General features: G+C 37.3%; 1 protein-coding gene across 1 annotated transcript in view; it reads right to left on the bottom strand.

Moving 5' to 3' along the window:
* DARS1 (aspartyl-tRNA synthetase 1) overlaps nt 1-23,253 on the bottom strand; it is a 56,179-nt gene extending 32,926 nt beyond the window's left edge. Inside the window, exons 1-4 of the mRNA XM_026714610.2 lie at nt 22,924-23,253; nt 20,597-20,654; nt 18,837-18,929; nt 11,018-11,120 (exon numbers count right to left, since the gene is read on the bottom strand). Coding sequence (XP_026570395.2) covers nt 11,018-11,120; nt 18,837-18,929; nt 20,597-20,654; nt 22,924-22,989 — 320 coding nt within the window. The 5' untranslated portion in view covers nt 22,990-23,253. The remainder of the gene's footprint in view (nt 1-11,017; nt 11,121-18,836; nt 18,930-20,596; nt 20,655-22,923) is intronic.
* Nucleotides 23,254-23,496: the final 243 nt, after the last annotated feature.

Below are 23,496 nucleotides of genomic sequence, written 5' to 3'. Positions count from 1 at the left end.
CTGGAAATGTGAACAGTATGAAAGGACATTTTATCATGTTTTATGGCTGTGTAAGTATTTTGGATACAAATATGTGCATTGATTCAGAAAATTTTTATGATTGAAGTACAACTGAAAAAGAAACTTTTCTTTTTAGACCAATGGACAAGCAATTAAAAAAACATGGAACTTTGTTTTTATATATGATAACTTTAGCAAAACTTATATGTCCAAAATTGCAAAAGATCAATACCACCTACAACAGAATGACTAGTGAAGATGATTGCAAAAATGGCTAAATTAACCTCTTTGATGAAAGAAAAAACAGTATCTATGTTTAGAAAAGCCTGCTCCAGACTTTTTGCATGAAACAGAAAACACTGTGATTTTCATGATTAAAAGAAATTGTATAACAGAAAAAAGTGAGGGTTTTTTTGAACATGTAGTCCTAGCTTAATGATGAGCCATTTTACAACTCATCAAAGTAATGAAGGCCACGAAGTGGGTGCTTTATAGCGTATGAAGAATTTCCATCTACCATAAATGATTGCGTTGTCCCCTCAGTCACATGATGACATGCTGGATGGCTCAGTTTTATGACCAGTCATGGCATTATTACATGTTGAGGTGATGATGATGATGATGAAGAAGAAGAACTACTTTATTGTCATTGTACAAGTACAACGAAACTGTAGATGCACCCCAGCAACTGTTCGCAATACAATAAAACCAGAGCACTTAAAAATGAAGATAAGAAAATAGAGTACCCACGTCTCCATTTGCAATTAGAGAGTACAATATCTACAAATATACACAAAATATACATCCAACACTGACTGTGATGCTTTGCCGAGTATAATACACAAGAGTTGGATTGTACTGTAATATGTTATTATACATCTGAATGGGGTATTGAGATTCCACATCTTTTCACATCTTAATAAGGTAGTGACTTTGTGCTTATTTGCGATTCGGATGGCCCAGGGAAAGAAACTATTTGTTAGGCTAGTGGTGTGGGATTTTATCAACCTAAAGCGCCATCCAAACGGCAGCAGGTCAAAACGATAATTGCCAGGGTGTGAGGGGTCTTCTATGATGGTCTTGATTCTGCTTTGGCAACGGGACCTGGCTAAGTCTTCCAGGGAGGGCAGAGGACAACCAATGATCTTTTGAACTGTGTTTATCACCGTCTGTACAGTTTTCCTGTCCTCAGCTGTGGAGCCTGCATACCACACACCCAGACAATATGTCAGAGTGCTCTCCAAAGAGGCTTTATAGAAAGCCAGCAACAGCTTTTTATCCAGATTGTTTTTCCTGAGAACCCGCAGGAAGTGCAGCTTCTGCTGAGCCTTCTTCACTATGGCCTTGGTGTTAGAGGACCAGGAGATATCAGCTGAAATATGGATGCCAAGGAATCTGATCGTAGGGAGAGCTTCCACTTGTTCTCCATTGATGATAAGTGGGGCGTGGTCTTGTCCATGTTTCCTGGAGTCCATAATCAGTTCTTTGGTCTTATGGACATTCAGTGACAGATTGTTCTGTGAACACCAGACAGACAGGTTCTCTACTTCTGCCCTATATGCCCTCTCATCCTTTCCGGAGATGAGAGCAATCACGGTTGTGTCGTCTGCAAACTTTATGATGGTGTTTGTTGCATGGCTTGGTGACCAGTCAAAGGTGCACAAGGCATATAGCAGGGGGCTCAAGACACAACCCTGGGGGGAACCAATACTGAGTGTAATAGTGGAAGAAAGGTGGGGGCCAAGTCTAACAGACTGTGGTCTGTTTGTCAAAAAGTTCTTAATCCAGGAGAACGTGGGGGTGGGGACCTGCAGTTTGGTTACTAGTATACCTGGGATGATAGTGTTAAACTCAGAGCTGTAGCCAACAAAGAGCATCCCCACATAACTCTGTTTGTTCTCCAGATGACTTAGCGCTCTATGAAGTGTGATGGCCACAGCATCCTCTGTAGATCGGTTTACTCTATAAGCAAACTGATCTTGATCAAAGGAGGGCGGGAGGCAGTCTCTGATGTACTTTGAAATTAGTCGCTCAAAAACCTTCATAATGGATCTTGTTAACGCTATGAGACTATAGTCATTGAGAGTGTTTATATTTGTTTTTGGGGGAACGGGGATGATGGTTGCAGCCTTCAGGCATTGTTGGATGATGGCATGTGTTAAAGATAGATTGAACAGCTCTGTAGGTATTTCTGCCAACTGGTCAGCACACAACAACTGCCATGTTCACTTAACAACTGTTGCAAAAAAAATAATCATGTTGATGCATTGACTGATGACTGTAACAACATACAATCATAATTCTGGGCTCAATTATGGTTGTATGACAAGAACAACCTATAAAAGAGAACTTTGTAAATGTACTTATATTTGCTATGAAGGAAATAGAAAGCGTCCTTTCTTTCTTTTTCTTTCTTTCTTTCTTTCTTTCTTTCTTTCTTTCTTTCTTTCTTTCTTTCTTTCTTTCTTTCTTTTCTTTCTTTTCTTTTCTTTCTGTGTTTTGTAAAACATTTTGAAACTGACTTTTTTTTTCTCTTATAAAACCAAAGCATAAAGTTGGATTTCTTTTTCCTTGATAATCAATTTGTTGTTGCTAAACAAATTAAGAGCAATTTATAAAGTAAAAATTACTTGTGTGAATTCAGAAAACAGAATTATAGAGTCTAATATTTCAGAATTAATTATATTTGCAAAAAACTGGACACATTTTTATACTATTCATGTTCCATATAATTTGTAATCAATATTTATATAAATTGAGTACTGTAAATTTGGAAATTAGGATAGTGATCATATTACTTTTTCTAAGTTGTCTAATACCTGAAAATATATGATACTTATTTGCCATGTAAATAAAATATGGTTCTTCCAAAATGTTAAATATTTACAGCAGCTGAATTAAAAAAAAAAATCCTCAGGGAAACTCTGCTAAATGAACATGTTAATGCTTCCTTTGGACCTGAGAACTATTCTTGTTGAGTTGCAAACAATAGTCTTTACTATTGTTTCTGGAGAACTGGCTCATTATCTTATAGCAGAGCTATGGTAGGAAAGAGAGTAACTGATTGATGTTACCTCTATAAAACGTTCTACTAAATCTCAACATGTTACCATTAAATCAAATCTAGGTAAGAGCATTTCATGGTTAGTAATGCCAATCTCATCTCATTAACAAGGAAGTTATGCTCTAGAGGTCTTCCTATAAAAAAGTTGAATAGCAGATGACAATGGTCTTTTTTCCCTACTTGGTGTTTTAAACTATAGTTTAACAGGCTGAGAATAAGCAGTGGATACATTTATTCTTCAGTCCTATGTAGATTAAATTCAGTTCAATATTACAGTTAAAAGAAAGCCCTGTACTGTAGTTTAATTACAGATTGTAGGCAGCATCTTAAGAATAGGAAATTATGGTATGATTACAAATGTGATTCAAGACGTTAGTAAACCAACATTAAACTATTTTCCATCTTCTGTCAGGGAACTAGAGTAGAACACTAAAGAATACAGAAAAATATGTGAGAAGATTGAGTGGGCTAGCTAACATCCATTTTCAGATATCCTTTAAAATAAATTGGGAATACTGTATGAATTTTAGTCTATACCAATTTCAAAGCATCTTCCTTTTGGTTTTAGATAAAATTAACTAGCTTTACCATTAATCATTGTTTATTTATACGCTTGGGAAGACAAAAGGGATCATGAAATTCTCTGCCCAGATTTACAGTGAATTAGCTTCGGATCAGAAACATTATTTTAATTAGGAGTTTTATCTAATGCTCCTGTGGTATGAAACAATTAAAATGTCCAACTGAAACAAATCATACACTAAATTAAGTCTTGTAAAATAAGTATCTTGAAATGTTGAATTCTATGAAATTCTACAGCAATGAAATGAAATGTTAAAAAAGTGATAGTTTTCAGTTATGTACACCAGTGAGAAATCGTCTGACCTATAAAAAGGGGAATAAAAAGTAATGCAGTCTCCAATAGGTGAGGTGAGTAAAATAAAGGCAGTTGAACAACACTATGTTGACCTTGATCTTTGAGTCGAGTCCTAGTGGATGATGACTGAAATATGAGCCAGAAGTGTGTAGCACCATAAAAAAAAAAGCTAATACAATCCTTGGTTGTATAAACAGAGGTACAGAATCAAAATGTATTATTAGTACCGTTTTATAAAACTAAAGTAAGGCCACACCTGGAATACTGCATACATTTTGGTCACCCGTTACAAAAAAGACATTGAGACTTTGGAAAAAGTGCAAAGAAGAGCAACTAAGATGATTAAAGGCCTGGAGACTACAACATATAAAGAATGGTTGCAGGATTTGGGTTTGGCTAGTTCAGAGAAAAGAAGGACTGGTTGGGACATGATAGCAGTATTCTGTATTTGAAAGGTTGCCACAAAGAGGAGGGAGTCAACTTATTTACCAAAGCAACTGTAGGTAGGACAAGAAGCCATGGATGGAAATTAATCAAGGTGAGAAGCAACCTGGAACTAAGGAGCAACTTCCTAACAGTGAGGACAATTAACCACTGGAGCAGCTTTGCCTTCAGAAGTTGTGGGTGCTTCAACACTGGAGATTTTTACGGGAAGGCTGGACAGTCACTTGTCTGAAATGGTACAGGATCGCCTGCTTCCGCAGTGGGTTGGACTTGAAGATTTCCAAAGTACCTTCCAGCTCTATTCTGATTGATTGACCATCTCATACATGGTTTACATGTGAGATAATAAGAATGGCAATGTTAATCAAGATGAACTTTGATATAAAATGAAATATGTACAACTGAAACAACTCCACATCCTTTTTCTTTGAACTTCAGACATATCAGCTTCACTCTATTGATTTTTTTTACTGCTATTAAATCTGCAAAATGCTTTCAGTTTAAGAAACCGTTTCTTATTACGAGTATGCAGTAGAAACAAATTATCCAGAATTTACATACAGTATGGAAGCCAAAATAGCTTCAGCTCAGTGCAACTGTGCCAACAGTTACCCTCACAGTTATGAAAGTTCTCGGTTATGTGCTAATACTAAGAAAGAGGAACTATGATTTAGTTGGCTAAGGAAACATTGTAGAAAAATGAACTCAGTGGCATAACCTCCAAAACTCTTCTTTCCTTATTATAGGCACCTCTCTTATAAGCTGTTCAAAGCAGTTTTCTTGAAAAGGCCTGACAAGCTAGACTCATTAATTCAACACCAGGTTGTTCATTTGTGTGCTTGTGTGCACGTGTATGTATTAATGAGTCTTCAAAAATAAGCTAACAACATTTCAACACTTTAATTTTTCTTCTCTCCTAGTTTATGGAAAACTAATCAGAAATAAAATTAAGAAGCAGCTGTAAGTTCTATAAAACATCAAAAGACAGAACTTCTTTGTGGCTCTCACAATACAGATTTATTTGGGTGCTTCTGACTGGATTGCTTCTTCTGAATTTTTTTCTGCTTACCCAGTAGAGCAGCAGGGGCCAGTGTTTAAAAACAGAAGGATAATTTTAAAAAGATGTTAATCACCAAACATGCTACTATGGTAAAGAATGAAAGAATCGCCTCTATCTATAGCTGTGTATCCTGTACTTTAAATCTTTTATCCTTAACACTGATCACTGAGGGGTTGCATGTGGTTCCCCCACCCCAATAAATAAATAAATAAATACTGGCATGCTGGTAAACTTTCCACATTCTCTGAGAAATGTTGATGTGGAACTTCAATGTGTATTTTATACTGAAAAGATTCTACATTAATCTGGGTACATTTGTTGAGCTTTGGAATGTATGTGCGTTTTTCATATGTTCTTATCTTACCATTGTATAATTATTACTGTAATTCAAAGGCACGTGGGCTGCGTATGAGTGCCTTTGAGTCACTCTTGACCCGTGGCAACTTCCTGGAGAAGTGCATGAACTGCCCTTTCCCCTTCCCTCCCCAAAGCTAGTAATCATCCCTGTGAGTAAAGTAAAACATTAGAACTGAACAATGTTGTTGTCTGAGCTGGGCTTGTGATTGGTAAATAGATTGCAAACGTTCATCAAATCTGTTGTTTAGACTTCCAAACTAAGTCAGGTATTAGCAACTTCACCAAAAAGAGTCCCCAAGGTATTTTTTATATCAAAACATTAAGAAAATGTCATAAGGGAGATGTGTTCATTGAAAGGAATGTACCATAAAAGAGACGAGTTCTTCTCTTTGTTTTATAATCTGTGGGCTGTGCAACCCAGATTTAGTTAATCTAAAAACACTTCTGTTTTTTTCCTCCCTCCTTTTTGGGGGGGAGGGGGGAGGAGAGAGAGAAATGTTTTGAAAACTGATTGTCACTTAAGAAAACTTTTCAGTGGGTGAGAACAGAATAGGTTTTGTTGTTGTTTCCGACTGAAAATTATTCTGTTTCAAGAATGTTTTAAAAACCACCACCACCACCCCGACAAATTTTCTGTAGTCTGACTGGTAGGCAGACCCTCAGCACACTACTTTTTCCTGAAGATATGGAGAGAAAAGCAAGGGAGTTACAGCTAGTCTCTAATTCCTTCTGTTTTCTGTGACCAGAACACTTAAAACAGTTCAGATTTTACACCAGCAGAATACAGAACGCTCCAGTTGAATTTTATTCTGTTACAGCTCAAAACAAACAGGATTCAGACACTACTGCCTTTGGTAACTGGCTCTATCATGACTACCTCCATTTTAGAGGAGTGATGCAGTGGTTAAAGAGCAGAATTGCAGGAAAACTCTGCCCACAGCCTGACGTTCAAACAAACTGCAACCTTGACACAGCCTTCCGTCCTTCTGAGGTCGGTAAAATGAGGACCCAGATTGCTGGGGCAATATGCAAATAATGCTTTTACATTGTAAACTGCCCAGGGAATGGTGTAAAGCAGGGGTCCCCAACCACTGGGCCGCGGACCGGTACCGGTCCGTGGAACATTTCCTACTGGGCCACCAGTTTGCTAGGCGCCGCCATCTTGTTTGACGAGAAAGTACTTCCGGGTAAGCTTTTCCGGTTGAAAAGCGGCATTTGGGTGCTGAAAGAATCCTCGCATCTTAGTTTCATCGAAAGGGGGGGCTTTGAACGAAACTAAGGCGGGAGGATTCTTTCAGCATCCAAGGCAAGGCGAGCTGAGCAACCATCCCGAAGCCATCCCGAAGCAAAGCCCATCGACAAAGGTACAAATGAGGAGTTGAAGGTGGTGGGGAGAAGCGGGGTGGCGGCTGTCTGGCTGGTCGCTCGGCTTGCCTTGCCTTGCCTTGTCATGCGTGCTGGTGCCGGTCCCGGGCCGTGGCATAAAAAAGGTTGGGGGCCACTGGTGTAAAGCACTATGGGGCGGTATATAAGCCTAAAACGTTATTGCTATTGCTACACTTCAAGTAAGGTTTGATGCGCATCAATCATGGATCAGCTAGAGTATGTTTGTCCTGAGACTATCCATCAGTGTTCCCCAAACTTTTTCCTTCACTACCCAAAACTTCTTATGAGAAAGTCCTTTTTATCGCTTATCAGAAATCTCTTATTTAAATGTCCCCGTTGTGATTGAGTAATGGGTTCATGTATCATTATCCAAAGAAAAACCACTTTGCTTAATTGAGGGTTAATTTACCCAGGTTTGGAAGAAGTACTGCTATTATAAACACTACACAGAGCGTATACTGCATTTGTGGGTGAATCCAGAAGCATGAGGCTTGTTCCATTCAACAGACTGAGCACAGCTCTGCTCTTTGAGGAGCCAATGGGGCTGAATTAGGAGCTAGTGAATGGACTGGTTCCTTGGAATTCCTCTCCAAATTAAGGAGAGAACAAGGATCACCCATGTTTGGCTCTATACAGAAACTCACTACAAAGGTATTGTGAAACTGACTTCATGAAACAGTCTTCATCAGCAGGTTTGAGAGGTCTGGGGATTGGGGAAATTGTGCCTAAGCCACAGTTTGTCACTTTTCAGAGAGATAGTGGATTCGCCTATTTTCTCTTTTAACTACTTCAGGAAGCTGGATGTTATAGGTTTCTTTGGAGTTAAGAAACTTCAGAAAGCCAAGTACATTGCATAACTGAGAAAAACCTTCTTCTATCCTAGATGAAAGAAACTCCAATGCAAAAGGAGGAATAGAATGTGGATCTTGGGAAGTTAAAAGGGCCAGATGTACTTGAAAGAATATTTCCTGCAGTGTTTAAACATGTATAAAATAATATATGTAGTACAGTAGATGATATAGGAGAATAACTGAGACAGATTTGAACGTGGATTTGGAGTTTTAAAAAAATGCTGCTTACAAAAGTGGTATGGTGAAATATGCTGTGGATCTGAAAATGGATTTTAAAATGTTCAGTGTATAAGTGATATGGAAAACAACACCAACATCAATTTACAAATGAAATAGTTGATGTCTTAATAATTAAAGGGAGAATACAAATAATAAATCAGAAGAGTGAGCTGGAAAGCTTTCTTATCTGGATTTACAAAAGGAATGTGTGAAACCAAGGAGGGAAGAGAAGGAAACTTCTGCAGCTGTTCTTGAAAGGAGAGAAAGAGAAAATGTTAAGGAATCGATGCGGGACATTATTTGATGGGACAAAAGATGGAACATTTTTTAAAATAGAAAAGTTATGAATCTGTTTGATCAGAGATACATACACACACAGATGCATGCTATTATTTCTGGTTATTTATAATGGGGTTTCAGTTTGTCTGGGCCTGAATCATAAGGAAGCTATTTTTAAAAACTGAAATACAAGATAAGGTATTAAGTTATCCAGGTTGTTTATACTTGCCTGGAAGAAGGGGGGAGTAATCTTGTATTTATTTTCTTTTTCTTTTTTCATATCTCTTTTCATTTTTAGTTTTTAGTTTTTATATTTTCTTTAATTCAGTTTAGATTTAGATTTTTGTATTTGTAAACCTTAATAAAATTACTGCAAAAAATGAACTCTCAATGTTTCCCAAGTCAGTATGAATTACTTCTCATACTGGGCTAATAAAACAGGGAACTGATGCAACCTTTTACGTCCTCATAAATAAGACACAGAGCTTTTAACCCTAGACAAAAAAATGGGAAGAAAGCAGATAAGAGTAAATTTGTAAACAGGGTGCTGGTTGCAATTGTGTTGTAACCTTACCCTTTCTTCTACTAAATATTACTAAACAAGATTCTTGTTCTATGAATTAACTGTTGCCTGTTTAGACTGCAAGGAAAGAAATCTGACAAGCTGGTAAACAGTTGGGATCGTTCAGCTTTTGTTACATTACTATATGGAACACACTCCACACATGTTATTCCATAGGAGATCTATGGGGAGCTTTTATTTTGTGCACAACCATGTACAATAGTTGGAGAAACCCTGCCTGACATGATACTTTCAAAAATTGTGGGAACAGTGTCTAAATAATGTGGAGAACATCAGATTGGGGAAATACTTCAGTAGAGATTGGGTCTAGCGAAGCATTATGTCAGAACAGTTCAGAAAGGAGAAGTAATAATCTCCATCAATTTGAATTGCTAGATCTGTTGGGATTTCTCTTTTTCAGAAAGTACAAATCTCATCATCTCATCACATAGGTTAGAGCACAGATAGACACCCACCTCTGCTGCCTCTATATGGCCAACTGGATGAGATTTCTACTGGCTTTTAGGGGAATCCAAACATTTGCAGTGGTAGATTTAACATTTCTGTTTACTTCAGTTCAGAAGGGGCTTTTAAAAACCTATTAAGTCAAGTTTAGGCTTACACTGTAATTTTTAATAGTATAAAAGAATTGAGACAGGGCTACAAAAAAAGGTGGGGGGGATCCTGTTCTGAGATTTCAATTGACTAAAACCTGGATTATAACGAGAGTTCATTCTTTTTACTGACAAAAGGAAGAACAGCAGCATTTCAAACATCTTGTACAAGTATGTTTTTAATCACTAAAGTAATCCTTAAATTTGGATACAACATACCAATTAAAAGTGAATAATTGTAAGTATGTACATTTTGTTATTCATCTTAGAACAAAAAGACTCTTTAACACCCAATTCCCTTTCTCATTCTTACTTGTTTAATGTAAATATCAGAAAAGAGACTCAGACTCAAAGTTCTAAAAGCAAGTCTAGAAGTACTCTGTAATTCATAGTTTAGTTTGTTTCCAGGAAATCTTGCTTTCTGTCCTTGTTTCCAGATTTTATTTATTTATTTGATTTGTATCCTGCCTTTATTATTGTCTATAAATATCTCAAGGTGGCAAACGTATCCAGCTCACCTTCCTCCTCCTATTTTCTCCACAACAACAATCCTGTGAGATAGTTTGGATTGAGAGTGTATGTGAGACTGGTCCAAAGTCATCCAGCCAGATTACTTTGGTAACCCAAGGAACCATCACATCATCAGGCCAAAAATTTAAAGGTATCTACAAAAAAGGAGGAGTCCACTGATTGCAGTATTATTATTTTTTTGGTAAAACAGAAACAGAGTCAATTACCATTAGGAAAATGCTTGATGAGGGGGAAAAAAAACCTACACAGAACAAGATTAAGCACCAGTGAGACCAATTAATGGGATGTAAATTAGATTCTTAATTCTTTCCCTTTTAAGAAAAAAAAACCCGCAGTGCTGAACTTCTAAACACCTTTTAATTTGCCCTTGCTCTTTATAGACAAGATGAAGTACATCGCATAGCTAGGAACTGATACTTAAAAGGAAAAAAAAAGGTTGAGACTGAGTTCACAGGGACATAGAGACATCCAAGAAAATAACGTCTCGGAGCTGAACTTGCCAATCGTTTTGTTAGCTAGCTGAAATAAATGGTAACTGTCTATGCAAAGAATGTCCCTTTAGCAGCCCAGAAGGAACTTCAGGCCTGGGTTCCATTTTGTCTTTTGTAAATGTTAAGGCACTCAGTGTTATAGTGAACTGACAAATTTTAAATAACTACATTTTAAAAAACAAGTACAGCATTGATGTTAATGTGTGAAAAGGGTCCCAACCCCCGGGAGACAGAATTCCCACAATTGTCCACTGTGGTAACAGGATATAATTGCTTACTTACTTGGCAGCAAACTTTACCATCTGCTTACTTGCATGGTCTCCCACAGCCACTAAAGCCTGGATGTTAAACTGCTGCTGACGTATGACTAAGAAACACTGTTTTCCTGAAAAGAAAGATGAAGAAACAATGCAAGTGTTTCCAGGACAAATTACATGGGAAGTTTCTGAATGAATTTTTTTTTAAAAAAGGTCTATTCCTTTAATATCAGGCCAGACTTTAGAACTATAAAGCAAAGTACAATCACAGACCTGTACTGCACAGTTTTTGCTGTGGCTTTTCCACCACAATAATCTTGAGTTTATTTTTTCTTATTTTTGTTAAAGGAAATTATTCTTCAGGGAAAAAAATATCAGGGGATGGTATATACATTTCAGAAAAAAGCTCACTTGCCCTTGCTAAATGATAAAAATAATATGATGTAAAGAATGATGTAGTTACTTGTGTGTAAAAAAATGCAAACATTTTAGAAAGATGAAGATACATAAACCAAGGCAATACCTTCAGATCTAAGGTAACTAAGATTCAAAGCAGAATAGGTTGATTCTGAGGTTTCCAATCTGCCTTACCTTTTTGACTTAATTTGGCATGTTCAAAGCACTTAATAAATATCATTGAACAGAAGGGAGAAGACAAGACTGAACAAACAACAGATGCTTTTTCAGTTACTTCTTTAATCCAAAGTTAAGCAACTTGATGCCTTGTAGACATTTTAAATCACAATTAGAACTGAAGTGTAAACTATTTGGAGGCTACAGGGTGCGGATTCATGTCCCATTCTTTGCTAGGTTATAATTTACTTCAGGTAGAGCGGTAGCAGTAGCAATGCCAAATAAAGCCTCCACAGCTGGCTTTCTATAGGTTTTCTCCAGTACCCAATGTTGGATGGCATTTATCATTTTAATTTGGCTATTCCATGATGTCAAAAATGAAATTCAGCATCTGTAATCCTGTCTTCTCCAACTCATCTACTAATTCTTCCAGGTTGCCTAGTACAAAAATAACATAATAGTATAATATAAACAGGTAGATTAATCTGGATTGTTTGTCAGGTTAAAAATACTCTAATCTTTCTCTTACCAATGTCTCTTGACAGATTTCATTTCAGAAAGGAATCTTGGCATATGGTATACTTGTTTCAAATAATGGTAATAAATAAAAATTACAAACAAAAAAGATGAAGTATTAAACACGTTATCAACTGAACACTTTATGAAGAAAAAAATGAAACCAAAGATCATATAATTACTGGATGTAGCAACATTGCTCAAACAACATCTTGACAGAATAGTTACTATGATTCTTGGGTATCTGCACAAAAAAATAAAGTTACATGTTTCCCGAAGGTAATATGACTACAAAATTGAGCAAGTAGTTGAAAATTCTACTAAAATTTTGTGGGATTTTCATTTACAAACTGATTACCTTCTATAACACAATACACCTGATATAACAATAAATTAAAAAGAGTAATTGTATAGATATAGCTAAACCTGGAAACAAAACAATCAAGGAAAAACAACTGGGAAAATATGAAATATAGATATTTAACATTCAAAATAGATTATGGAAAATAATAGTTTAATAGTTTCTTCCCCTTGTGAAACAGGCCCAGTTTATCATCTTCTACAACTCCTTTGACCTGACATCTATCTACTATATAGAAATAAGAGAAATATTTGTAAACTCAACATCATTAAGAAATCTGTAAATCAACATAAGAGCTTTGAATTGGATCTAAAGCATACTCGGAGCCAGTGAACAATATTACTAGCATAATCATAAATATTAATTCCAGTTATTGTATTTAACCCCAGTTAAGGTTTACAGACTACATTTATGGAAGACTCACAAATAACATAATACAATAATCTAACTGAAAATATATGAGGGTTAGCGCACTAAAGTCTTCTGTATCAGACAGAATTATATCTAGGATTTCGCCCCAAGACACTTTGTGCCACAGAGGCCACTTCTTTGGTCGCTATTGCTAACATCCACCATGTTCCCTTTCTGAAACAACTCTATTCAATGGAATGTGGTGGTACAGAATAGAATATTCTTCCAGAATAGGGGACTAGACTACCGTCAATCCTATAGCATTTAAATTGCATTATGTTATATAATTCTGTCTCCAATATATTTTAATATCTACTCAGGGATGCTGTGAGGGAGCAATTGGCAAAGGGAGCAAAATTAGGAAATAAAAAATGCTTATGATGTCTATTTTATGACTTTGAATGGAATAGAACAGGACTTTATTGACCTGTTTACAGTTCCCCTAGAGAAGTAAGTACGATTTTTATAGGTCACCTTGGGGAAATCAAACCGGAAGCCATTAAGACAGTAACAGGTGCAGAAGCATACACTGAGACTAGGCAGGCATGAAAGACTGGCTCCTCTTGACTCCCTGGGGTATAAAAGAGTGGGAAGGAGAAACCCAGGCAGACTTGCAAGATTTTATTACTACAGTATTGTACGTCTCAGTAACATATAATTCTAGTCTTCCCATGGAATCAGTTTCCAGATCTGGTCTATCTAGTAGGGATGAGAATCAAGATGTACTCCTTGACCAAGCTTTGTTATTCCAGGTCCATGTGAGCAAAGTGGCAATTTAAAAATCTTGATGATTTGTTAGTTGCAACTTTTCTTGCACCAGAGCAACCCACATCTCAGTGACTGATGCTATGATGCTTTTAACATTAACATTTTGTCAAGACTTCCCTATTTTAATTTGGAACTTATTGTGACTGTCCACTTATTATGCAGTGCAAGCCAATATGTTTTATAATCTGCACTGGCTTTCTTTTTATTTATAGCACCTTAAAACAGCATTCTTTTTGAAGAATGCCACATGTTATTAGATCATCTTCACTAATTGCATTGTTTTAACAACTTCTGCTTTATACTTTAATTTACTCGATGATAAACTTTTGTAAAAAACAGCATATCAGCTAAACGATTTTCTAAGCTATGAATACATAATAAAACTGAGAAATACGTAAACCTGGTGAGCCTTCTGTTGGTAAATCAACTTTTTAGTTTGTAAATCAGAATATAGTTATATGTGTTCTGAACTATCACTTCACTATTACAGTACTTAACAGCACAATGTCAGGCTCATGACCTTAACTCCAAATAAAATCCTACTAAAAGCAAAAAATAAAAAACTTCTAAACTTTTATTTTAGTAATTATCTTGATTATGGATTGTTATTCTACTACAATGAAGGAAGGACAACCAAATCTTCCAAAGACTAATCAAAGTTATTTTCATGTTATTTTTAAAAGGATCCCATTCCATGAATTGCAGTATCGACATAGTTTCTAATGTGACATTTTATCATTTAAAGGTAAAGAAGAATCACCCTCCTCCCCACTACAATGATGCTGCCCAATTTTTTTAAAAAAAAGATCACAAAAGTTGAAAAGTTGCCATAGTTGTCAAATGAATCTCTGCAGTTAACTTAGTAGTATAGTTCTTAAGTGACTTCTGGCTTCCCCACTGACTTTGTTTGCAAAAGCGATCACATGATCCTGAGTCACGGCAACCGTTAATAAATACATGCCAGTTGCCAAGCATCCAAAGTTTGATCTTGTGACCACGGGGGACCTGCAACAGTCGAAAGGGTGAAAAATGGTCACAAGTCACTTTTTGCAATGCTGTTCTAACTTCAAACAGTCACTAAAAGAATGGTTGTAAGTTGAGGACTACCTGTATTGAATTGCTATGCTTATTCATCAAGCACATGAACAGTTTAAAAATATTTTAACAGAAAATAATTAGCAGGGGGACTAAATCAAAGAAGATATTGAAGAACAAACCTATTTACATATAAATATATTACAGTCAGAATGGAGCATTCAGCATATTATGATAAATTATTTATTTGCGTTTCTATCTAAAGTCCTCATGTTAATCAACGAGAAATTAGAATTTATGGGGTTCAATTTTTAAAAAGAACACTGGCAAGATTCTGTCTCTTGAGTTAAGAGAGATATAATTTATCAAGTCAAAATAGCCACTGTTTAAAATAGTCTAACATTTATTACAACACCTTTATAATTCTAGGAATTACTCAACTTCCCTGACCTGGTTTAAGAAGTTTAAAAGATGAATTCCCTAAAATTGTGAATTAGCTTCTGCAGAAATTGATATTAGCTCTGACACTAAGGGAGATTAAGGGAACCCAAAGGAGACTCAACCCGAATGCTGTCAGTTATTATCAGTCAAGCACTTCAGGATACAGTATTATAGCTAACACCAAGAAAATAGGAGAATTCCTTTTTTTTTCAACTGCTTACTAGGATCTATCTATTGGAAATCTCATATAGTAAAAGCTTACACCTGGAATAATGAACACGGTACTAACCAATCCAATTACTAAGAGCAATATTAGTGTCACAATACAAGAATGTGAACTGACAGCGGCTGGCTCTGTTCACAGACTTGATGAGCCACAGCATGAATGCTCTTAACATTCGTCTGTATCCTACTTTTCAGAGGGCAGATTAATAATATGATTTTCACAGAATTAGTGGCACAAAATAATACACCATTTGATCTACTTTACTACAGAACTATAATGTGCAACCGTTTGTTGTTTCCAACATCACTAAAATATTTTTTTTAAAAAACAGGCTTTTGTCCTAGCTGTGATCTTATATAACACTGTTTTTATCTACAGAGGAAATAAACTTTGATCAACACAACTGTCAGTTTCAGATGTCACCTAAAGATGTCAAAAGATATTTAAAATTCATGTGCTAGAAGCAGATGTCCAAGAAAACCTGTTTCCATAGTAAAGTAAAATGACAGGCAGGTGGGTCTGCATACTCCAGACAGTATGGAGCTTAGACTGAGAACTTCCTCTGAGGTTGCTATTAAGAGCAGATTTTTTTTCCTTTTTCCTTTAAAGAACTGAAGCCCTTCATTTTGCACAACATGAAAGTTCAATTTGTTCCAGGGTTTCCAATTTCTTTAAACTGCATAAAAAGCCATGATTTTAGTTTGAAAAAAAGAAATTCTGGCATGACTATTAATTTAGCAATGCTTTGAGAGTTTAAATCTAAATGAATTCTATATGTTTTTATGATCTTATAGGTATTTAAAAGGATACTTAGCTATATTTTCATCACAAAAAAGTTGACCAGTTATAAAATCCAACAAAACAATTAGAGTAAATGTACATGTGTATTGTAGAAGTGTTCACAGAGCTTCAGTAATTAAGAGAACATGCTTTTCTTATATTAAAAAACATTCCATTAAAATCCATGAGGAGAGTAGAAAAAAGCAGAAACCTAGAGCATCTACTATCAGAATTGTAATCTAGAAGCCAAGACTCTGTCCTGCTGCACCTATCTAGAAGATAGTGTTACCACAAGGAAATATCCAATGCTCTCATCCAAAATGTCATGCTGACATATATATCTCCTATACTGTTCCCATGAGTAAACTTCCCAGCTATTATTTCAAACAATAGATTGGACCATTTTACACCCTGGAACACTCTTTTTATCAATTGTTAACTAGCAACTCGAATTCTTAAAAATGTTTGTATTTGCTTAACTCAAGTTGTGCTTGACATAACCTGGAATTCTGATTTGCGAACTTCCTGTGCTGATACTAATTTTCCTGGGTATTTAGCCTTTAACAAGTTGCTCAAAGAAATGACCAAAGTCACTCACATCCAAATTACTTGTCATCTGGATTACTGTAAGGTGCTCTATATGGGTCTGCCCTTGAAGCTATCATTGGTCCAGAAATTATTTATTCTTAAAGTTTATATAAAACATAACTATTTCTATATTAAGTTTATATGCTATATAAATTTATATAGCTGCCCATCTCTCAAACCAAATAACTCGGGACAGAGTACAACAAAATTTAAAAAACTCACAAATAAAAATGTTCAAAAACGATAAAACACAGCTAAGAAATAATGGGCAAAGGGATGTTAACAATAATGGCTCTATCGTACTAGTTCGCTAGTCTGGGAATTCCAGGCCTGATGGTACAACCAGGTCTTGAACGACTTTCAGAAAATCAGGAGCAATGGTGCCAGACTAGCCTTAGTGGGAAAGATATCCCACAACACTGGCATCACAGCTGAGAAGATCCATTGCCTAGGGTTCACCAAATGTAGGTCCCTAATGAAAGCTGCAGCATAGCCTCTCTACTAGCTCTGGTGCGATGGGAAGATGTAATTGAGGATAAGAAGTCCCTTAAATAACCTGGATCTATGCCATGTGGGGTTTTAAAGGTCAAAACTAGCACTATGAATGTATAGATGATGCCAATGAAAAAAAATAAGAGAGGGTCAACTTATTTTCCAAAGCACCGTTAGGCAAGACAAGAAACCATGGATGGAAACTAATCAAGGAGACAAGCAACCTGGAATTAATGAGAAACTTCCTAACAGTGAGGACAATTAACTGGTGGAACAGCTGGCCTTCAGAAGTTGTAGGTGCTTCATCACGGGAGGTTTTAAGAAAAGTCTGGACAGCCACCTGACTGCAATAATATAGAATCTCCTGCTTGAGCAGCAGGGGGTTGGACAAGAAGATCTTCAAGATCCCTTCCAGCTCTACTCTGATTTGATTTGATTTGAACTGGATCTGGAAACAAACTAGTAACAAAATGCAGCCACGGAGTAGAGGTGTAATATGTGTTCTGTGAGGAATACAGAACTGCCTGGGCCACTGCATTTTGCACCAGCTGAACTTTCTAGATACTCTTCAAGAGAAGTGCCATGAAACACACATTACAATAGTCCAACAGAGAGGTAACAAGGGCATGAGTGATCATGAGTAGAGCCCTTTGATCTATGAATGGGAGAACCGGTGCACAGCATAAAGTTGTGCAAAATCCCTCCTAGCAATGACTGCCACCTGCTCCTCAAGCAAGAGTTGTGAATCCAGGAGGACTCCCACATTGCTCATAAGATCTATTTGGAGCAATGAAGTCCTATCTAGCACCAAAGATGGCAGAGCCCCAGAACCAGAGGGTCCCTAGAGCCACCGTCTTTCCAGGGTTCAGTTGAAGCTATTTCTTCTTTAGACTGTCATAGCTTATGAACACCAGATGTCCACATAGGGGCAGAGAAGAACCACTGAGTATCATCAGCAGATTAATATCTCAGCCCATGGCAATGGAATGGAACATGCTAGCAATTACAGGTACATCTTGGTGTGTCTCTGTGACTTTTTTCGTCTATGAGGTGCACAATTTATCAGTGGGTTTCTGGGTACAATTTGTTAATTGGTTACAACAGAGTTATTCATGGTACTGTCCTTCTCCAATTATCTTTGCCCGTCCTGTAAGATCTCACAGGGTATATTTTGGGTTCTATCAACTAGGGGGAAATATGCTGACTCTGTAAACAGCTTAGAGAGGGCTCTAAAGCGTTGTGAAGCGGTATATAAGTCTAAGTGCTATTGCAGTCCTGTAGCATCCCAAAGTCATACTTCCTTCTGTTACTGTGTCCACCATCTGGAATACCACCTTCCCAGAAGCCAGGGAAATGTGTGATCCTAACTGGTGGATGATGGGTAGTCAATGGATTTCAATTATATTTTATGGTTTTCAACATTCACGTCATCTTGAGTTTTTGGATTTGGTGATGTTTAAAACTGATATAAATGTTATGCACATATCACAAGTATATGAATATATGGAAGAGAACATTTGGCAGCAATGGAAATGAAAAAAGACAGGATGCATGTGATATAAGTAATAGAAATACATGTAAGAAACACACCAGGCAAGAAGATAATACTTGAGCCTTTCTGACTCATTACCATATCAAAAGAAGCAGTCTTACCTTTTGCTCTGCTAGTATGAATCCTGCCACGAACCCAAACAGTTTCATCAGCTTTCTCTCCTGTCAAATCCTTTATTCGTACCAACACACGATCTGCATATAAAAATATAGCGATATATAGAGAGAACATTTTATTCATATTTACATGAAAAAACTGTTTATTGGATCCCTTAGCAAAATTGTGGGTTGGATCCAGGCTTATTATTATACTCAATGTGTTGCTGGGAATGGGACAAGACAGCAATTCTGACTCTTCTATAATTCCTTTCTTCCCCTTAAAGTTTAGGTGGATGATAAAATGGAATTGGGGAACAGGGAAGAGAAGGAAAAACTGCAGAAAGTTGCCACTGTGCACTTCTTGTCCATAAATGTCTCTATGAATGTTTGAAAATTTCTAATCATGCTCTAGATGCAAAATGTCATATGCATTTGATAACTAGGTGATCATATGATGAGGCCAATGTAAACTTTCTTTTCTTGTCTAGATCAGTAGTCCTGCAGTATCGTATAATTCCAATATTTATATTTATATTTCTAAAATGGAAATGGGTAGGAATTTGTGAATACGGGTAATGCTCAACTTATGACCTCAACTGAGATCAGAATTTCTGTTGTTAAACAAGACAATTGTTAAGTGAGTCATGCCCAGTTTTATAATCTTTTTTGCTGGGATTGTTAAATGAATCACTGTAGTTATTAAATGAATCAAGTGGTAGTTAAGCAAACTCAGCTTTCCCCACTGACTTTGCTTGTTGGGAAGGTTGCAAATATTGATCACATGACCCTGAGATACTGCAACTACTGTAAATACAAGCTCATTGCCTAGTGTCCAAATTTTGATCACATGATTCTGAGGATGTTGCTGTGGTCGTAAGTATGGAAACGGGCCATAAATCACATTTTATAATGATATTGTAATTTTGAACGGTCACTAAACAAATGGTTGTTAAATCAAGCACTACTATAGTATTGGTAATGTTGGGGTATGTCCACGGAGATTCTCAGTCATCTAGTCATGGTTGTCCCAAAGTGCTTTTTCAAGAGACAATTGGACTTTCTAATTTTTCTTTGAAGACATTTTGCTTCTCATCCAAGAAGCTTCTTCAGCTCTGACTGGATGGTGGGAAATGGAAGGATTTATACTCCTTGCAGAGGTCATTTGCCTTCTGTTAATGAGTCGTTGAGGCCATCTGGAGGTTTATCCATGTCATCAGGGTCACCTGAATCGTGCAAATGGGTGTGAAGCCTTCTTGGAACTGTTGAAAGGACTGCATTGTAGACTGGAGATAGATTCAGAGATGGCCACATTGACCCCTTTTTCAAACCAGCTGTCCTCTCTGCCCAAAATGTGGACTTTGCTGTCTTCAAAAGAGTGGCCTTTGTCTTTTAAATGCAGATGGACTGCTGAATCTAGTCCTGATGGGTTTGTTCTATGTTGTGACATGCATTTATGAAGTGGTTATTTCCCCAATGTACAGATCTGCACATGTATATGCATTGTACTGCATATACCACGTTGCTTAGTTTGTGTCTGGATATTTTATCCTTGGGGTAGACAAGCTTCTGCCTTAGTGTATTCTTGGGTTTGAAGTGTGAATGTATGGTGTGCTGGCTGAAGATTCTCCTGAGAATATCGGAAAAGCTCAAAGTGCCTCCATCAAAGCTAGAAACAAAACTAATTTGAGGCCATGATCAGCACTATGTTACTTATTGTATTACTGACTACTTCTCTGTATGTTTTACAGAATTTTGAAACTGACCTGGTTTTTCCTGTGACTGTATCATTGGCAATATTCCATACCTTTCTTTTGCATAATCCTGAAAAGAGAACAGCAACAAATTATACTAAAGTACCATAATCGAACAGTCATGCTTTGATATATTTCATTATCATTCTTGGTGGGTGAACAACATATTCTACATATGAAGTTTACAATTAATTAATCTGCATGCTAGTCTGAGATTTTGAAATATACAATAGTAATGGAGTTTAAAATAAATTCACCTGAGCACAATGAGATACATGAATCTCTCATATTACACATATATGTAATCAGTAAGATTCAGTTCCATGTACTAAATTACTTTCATCATTTATTATTGGTGATAAGCACAGGAAATGTGCACCACATAGGACTCCATTCTCTTTCCATTTTTGGTTGAAGCATGGTGTAATTTGAAACTTGAGAACTGAATAATAACTATACTTCTCTACTGTAATTATAGAAGGATGGAAAATAAGAGTTATTAATACTGCTAACAGATATAATTCATATATTCTGTTATAACTTGTGAGAATGCATTACTTTCTGAGGAGGGTGACAGAGTTCATTGTTTACTTAGGCTTGTACTTGATAGGTATGCAAATAGAAAAACAAAAGAAAGTATTCCCAGAAATGGGGCTATGCAAAATATGTCATGCATTAACGCATAAAAATAGAAAGGCAATCATAAAATTGAAATTAAAACATTAACACTGCAGTAAAATGTATATCCTGAACAATGCAAAAATGATATGCAGCAAGTTTTAATCGCATTATGCACATGTTGGGGATTTTGAAAAGGAATATGTTTTTCAGAGATGCAATAACGATAGTTTGCAACTCAGGATATGTGGCTGAAAAAAGGCCTGTCTGAGGCCTGACAGCTACACCAGACAGAAGAAAGGCATTTTTTGATTTTCTAAATACATGCATAAATAGAACTGAAATGAACAATCAATCTGAAACAGTAGATGCATTCCTTTATTAAACTATGATCAACTCCCATTGATCCTTGCAGCCCACTCATTACTAAGAACACTTTAAAAGCAGTGCGTGCATCCAATTCTATAAAACTGTGTAAGAATTGAAACCAGAATTTTAATAAATTCTGTTATAAAATAACATTTGTGATAGCAAAAGAAACCTCAAAACAGCTTGAATAAACTTCTTGAACAAGTACTAGGTGAGCTTGAACTTTGTAAAAACAAAAATAGTTCTGAACAGAATGTGACAAAAATACTTTTAGTACAGCAAGCTGTCATAAATATATGCATAAAGACTATTTTAATTTTACTAATGGGTACCCAGAACCTTTATTCATGGGTACCAAACCCTTGATATAAACAGAGTATTTTCCAGTTCCACGCAAATTTCCTGTAGCAGATCTGTAGGCAGTTTCAATAAGGGGAATAAAAATCTCCCACTGCAGAATTCTCCCACATTTAAAGGACAGAACATCAAATCAGGTAAAACTTGCAGTTTTACAGAAACACAATTTCCAGAGACAATGAAGCAGTGAGATAAAGACCTAAATATTAACATGAATATTAACATGATTTTAAACACAAGGGTAACTTCCATATCATGCCTACTTCTAGCCCATTCCTATTGCCTGCAAAAATAAGTCATGTCTGGCTCTCATTTTCCTTTTTTTTACCTTGACAGATTTTGAACACAGCTGCCCACTTCTCAGTGTTACACACAACAGTGTCACACACCTGCTTGACTCTGGTTTTAATGAATCTTGCCTCCTTACAACCTAAGTTTTCTCGCAAACTTAATCTGAAAAAGGCTTCCTATGTAATGTGGATATATACCTATTTTGCCTTGGCTCACCACCACTCCCGTCTCTCTCACACAGAAATGCAGGGCTTATTCAGACGAAACGGGACAATTTTAAAAGATGCTGAAGCCACCCTCTATGGGGGTATCCTCACCCTCATCCATCTGACCTCTTTTGCCCCAAACCTCTCCCAACGCCTACTTTCTCTTTCAGCCAATTCCCATGCCTTCTTAAACGCAACCAGGAGCGGACAAAAGTGAAAAAGGAGGTGGATGGAGAGTCTCGGAACCACGTCCGGAGGCGGCCTTGGAAAAGGCCCCAAGAGGAGAAAAGGGAAGCAGGGACCCCTCCACGGCTCAAGTTTTGTCCCAGGAGCCAAGGGGCGGCTGGGGGCTTCGGCTCCAACACGTCGGGCCTTTTGACATTTGCAACTCTCATTCTCCGCCTCGCCGTCTCCCCCCACTCCCCCGCCCCGGCAATACCCTTCGCCCACTAACCCGCCCTCCCCTCCCAAACTGCTTCCATCCCGTCGGAAACCCACATCGGCCGGCGGCGGCTCCATTGGGCGGTCGCTGTTCCGTTCTTGATTTTTACGAACGCCGGGCATTTTTACCACATGCAGCGAAAAGCGGGTGGGGGGGCGGGGACGTCGACGGCGGAGTGGGCACGCGCAGACTTTTTTTTGGCGCCTCAAGCTTTCCGTACCACCTGACAAAAGCCTTCCACCGCCTCTCGCTGGATTCCCCGAGCTGGTTTTTTTTTTTTTTTTTTTTGGAACGCTCTCTCCGCGTGTCCTCCCGTAACGCTTCCGGGCACGTAAAGCACGCCAAGGAGAGCCGAACACGCTCTAAGCATTACGTCACGCGGCAACGAGTCTCCTCGCCTTTCAGGACCTTCCCGCCCCCGCCCAATGCAGGGAACGTTTTATCGCGAGCTTTGGAATGGTGGCAACTCCACGTGTTGGGTTATATGTGTGTGTGTGTGTGTGTGTGTGTGTGTATCGTCTGTTTCTGTTTGAGAACGGATGTTCTGCACAGATTTGTGGAGGAAACCTGCCTGTCCCGTTGAAGATGCAATAAAACGATTATATCTCATATTTCATAATACTTGAAAA

This window comes from Pseudonaja textilis, chromosome 1, assembly GCF_049901715.1.
Source record: "Pseudonaja textilis isolate UNSWEBS1 chromosome 1, rPseTex1.2, whole genome shotgun sequence".
In the NCBI taxonomy this organism is placed as follows: Eukaryota; Metazoa; Chordata; class Lepidosauria; order Squamata; family Elapidae; genus Pseudonaja; species Pseudonaja textilis.
This window is presented reverse-complemented; position numbering and strand designations above follow the sequence as displayed.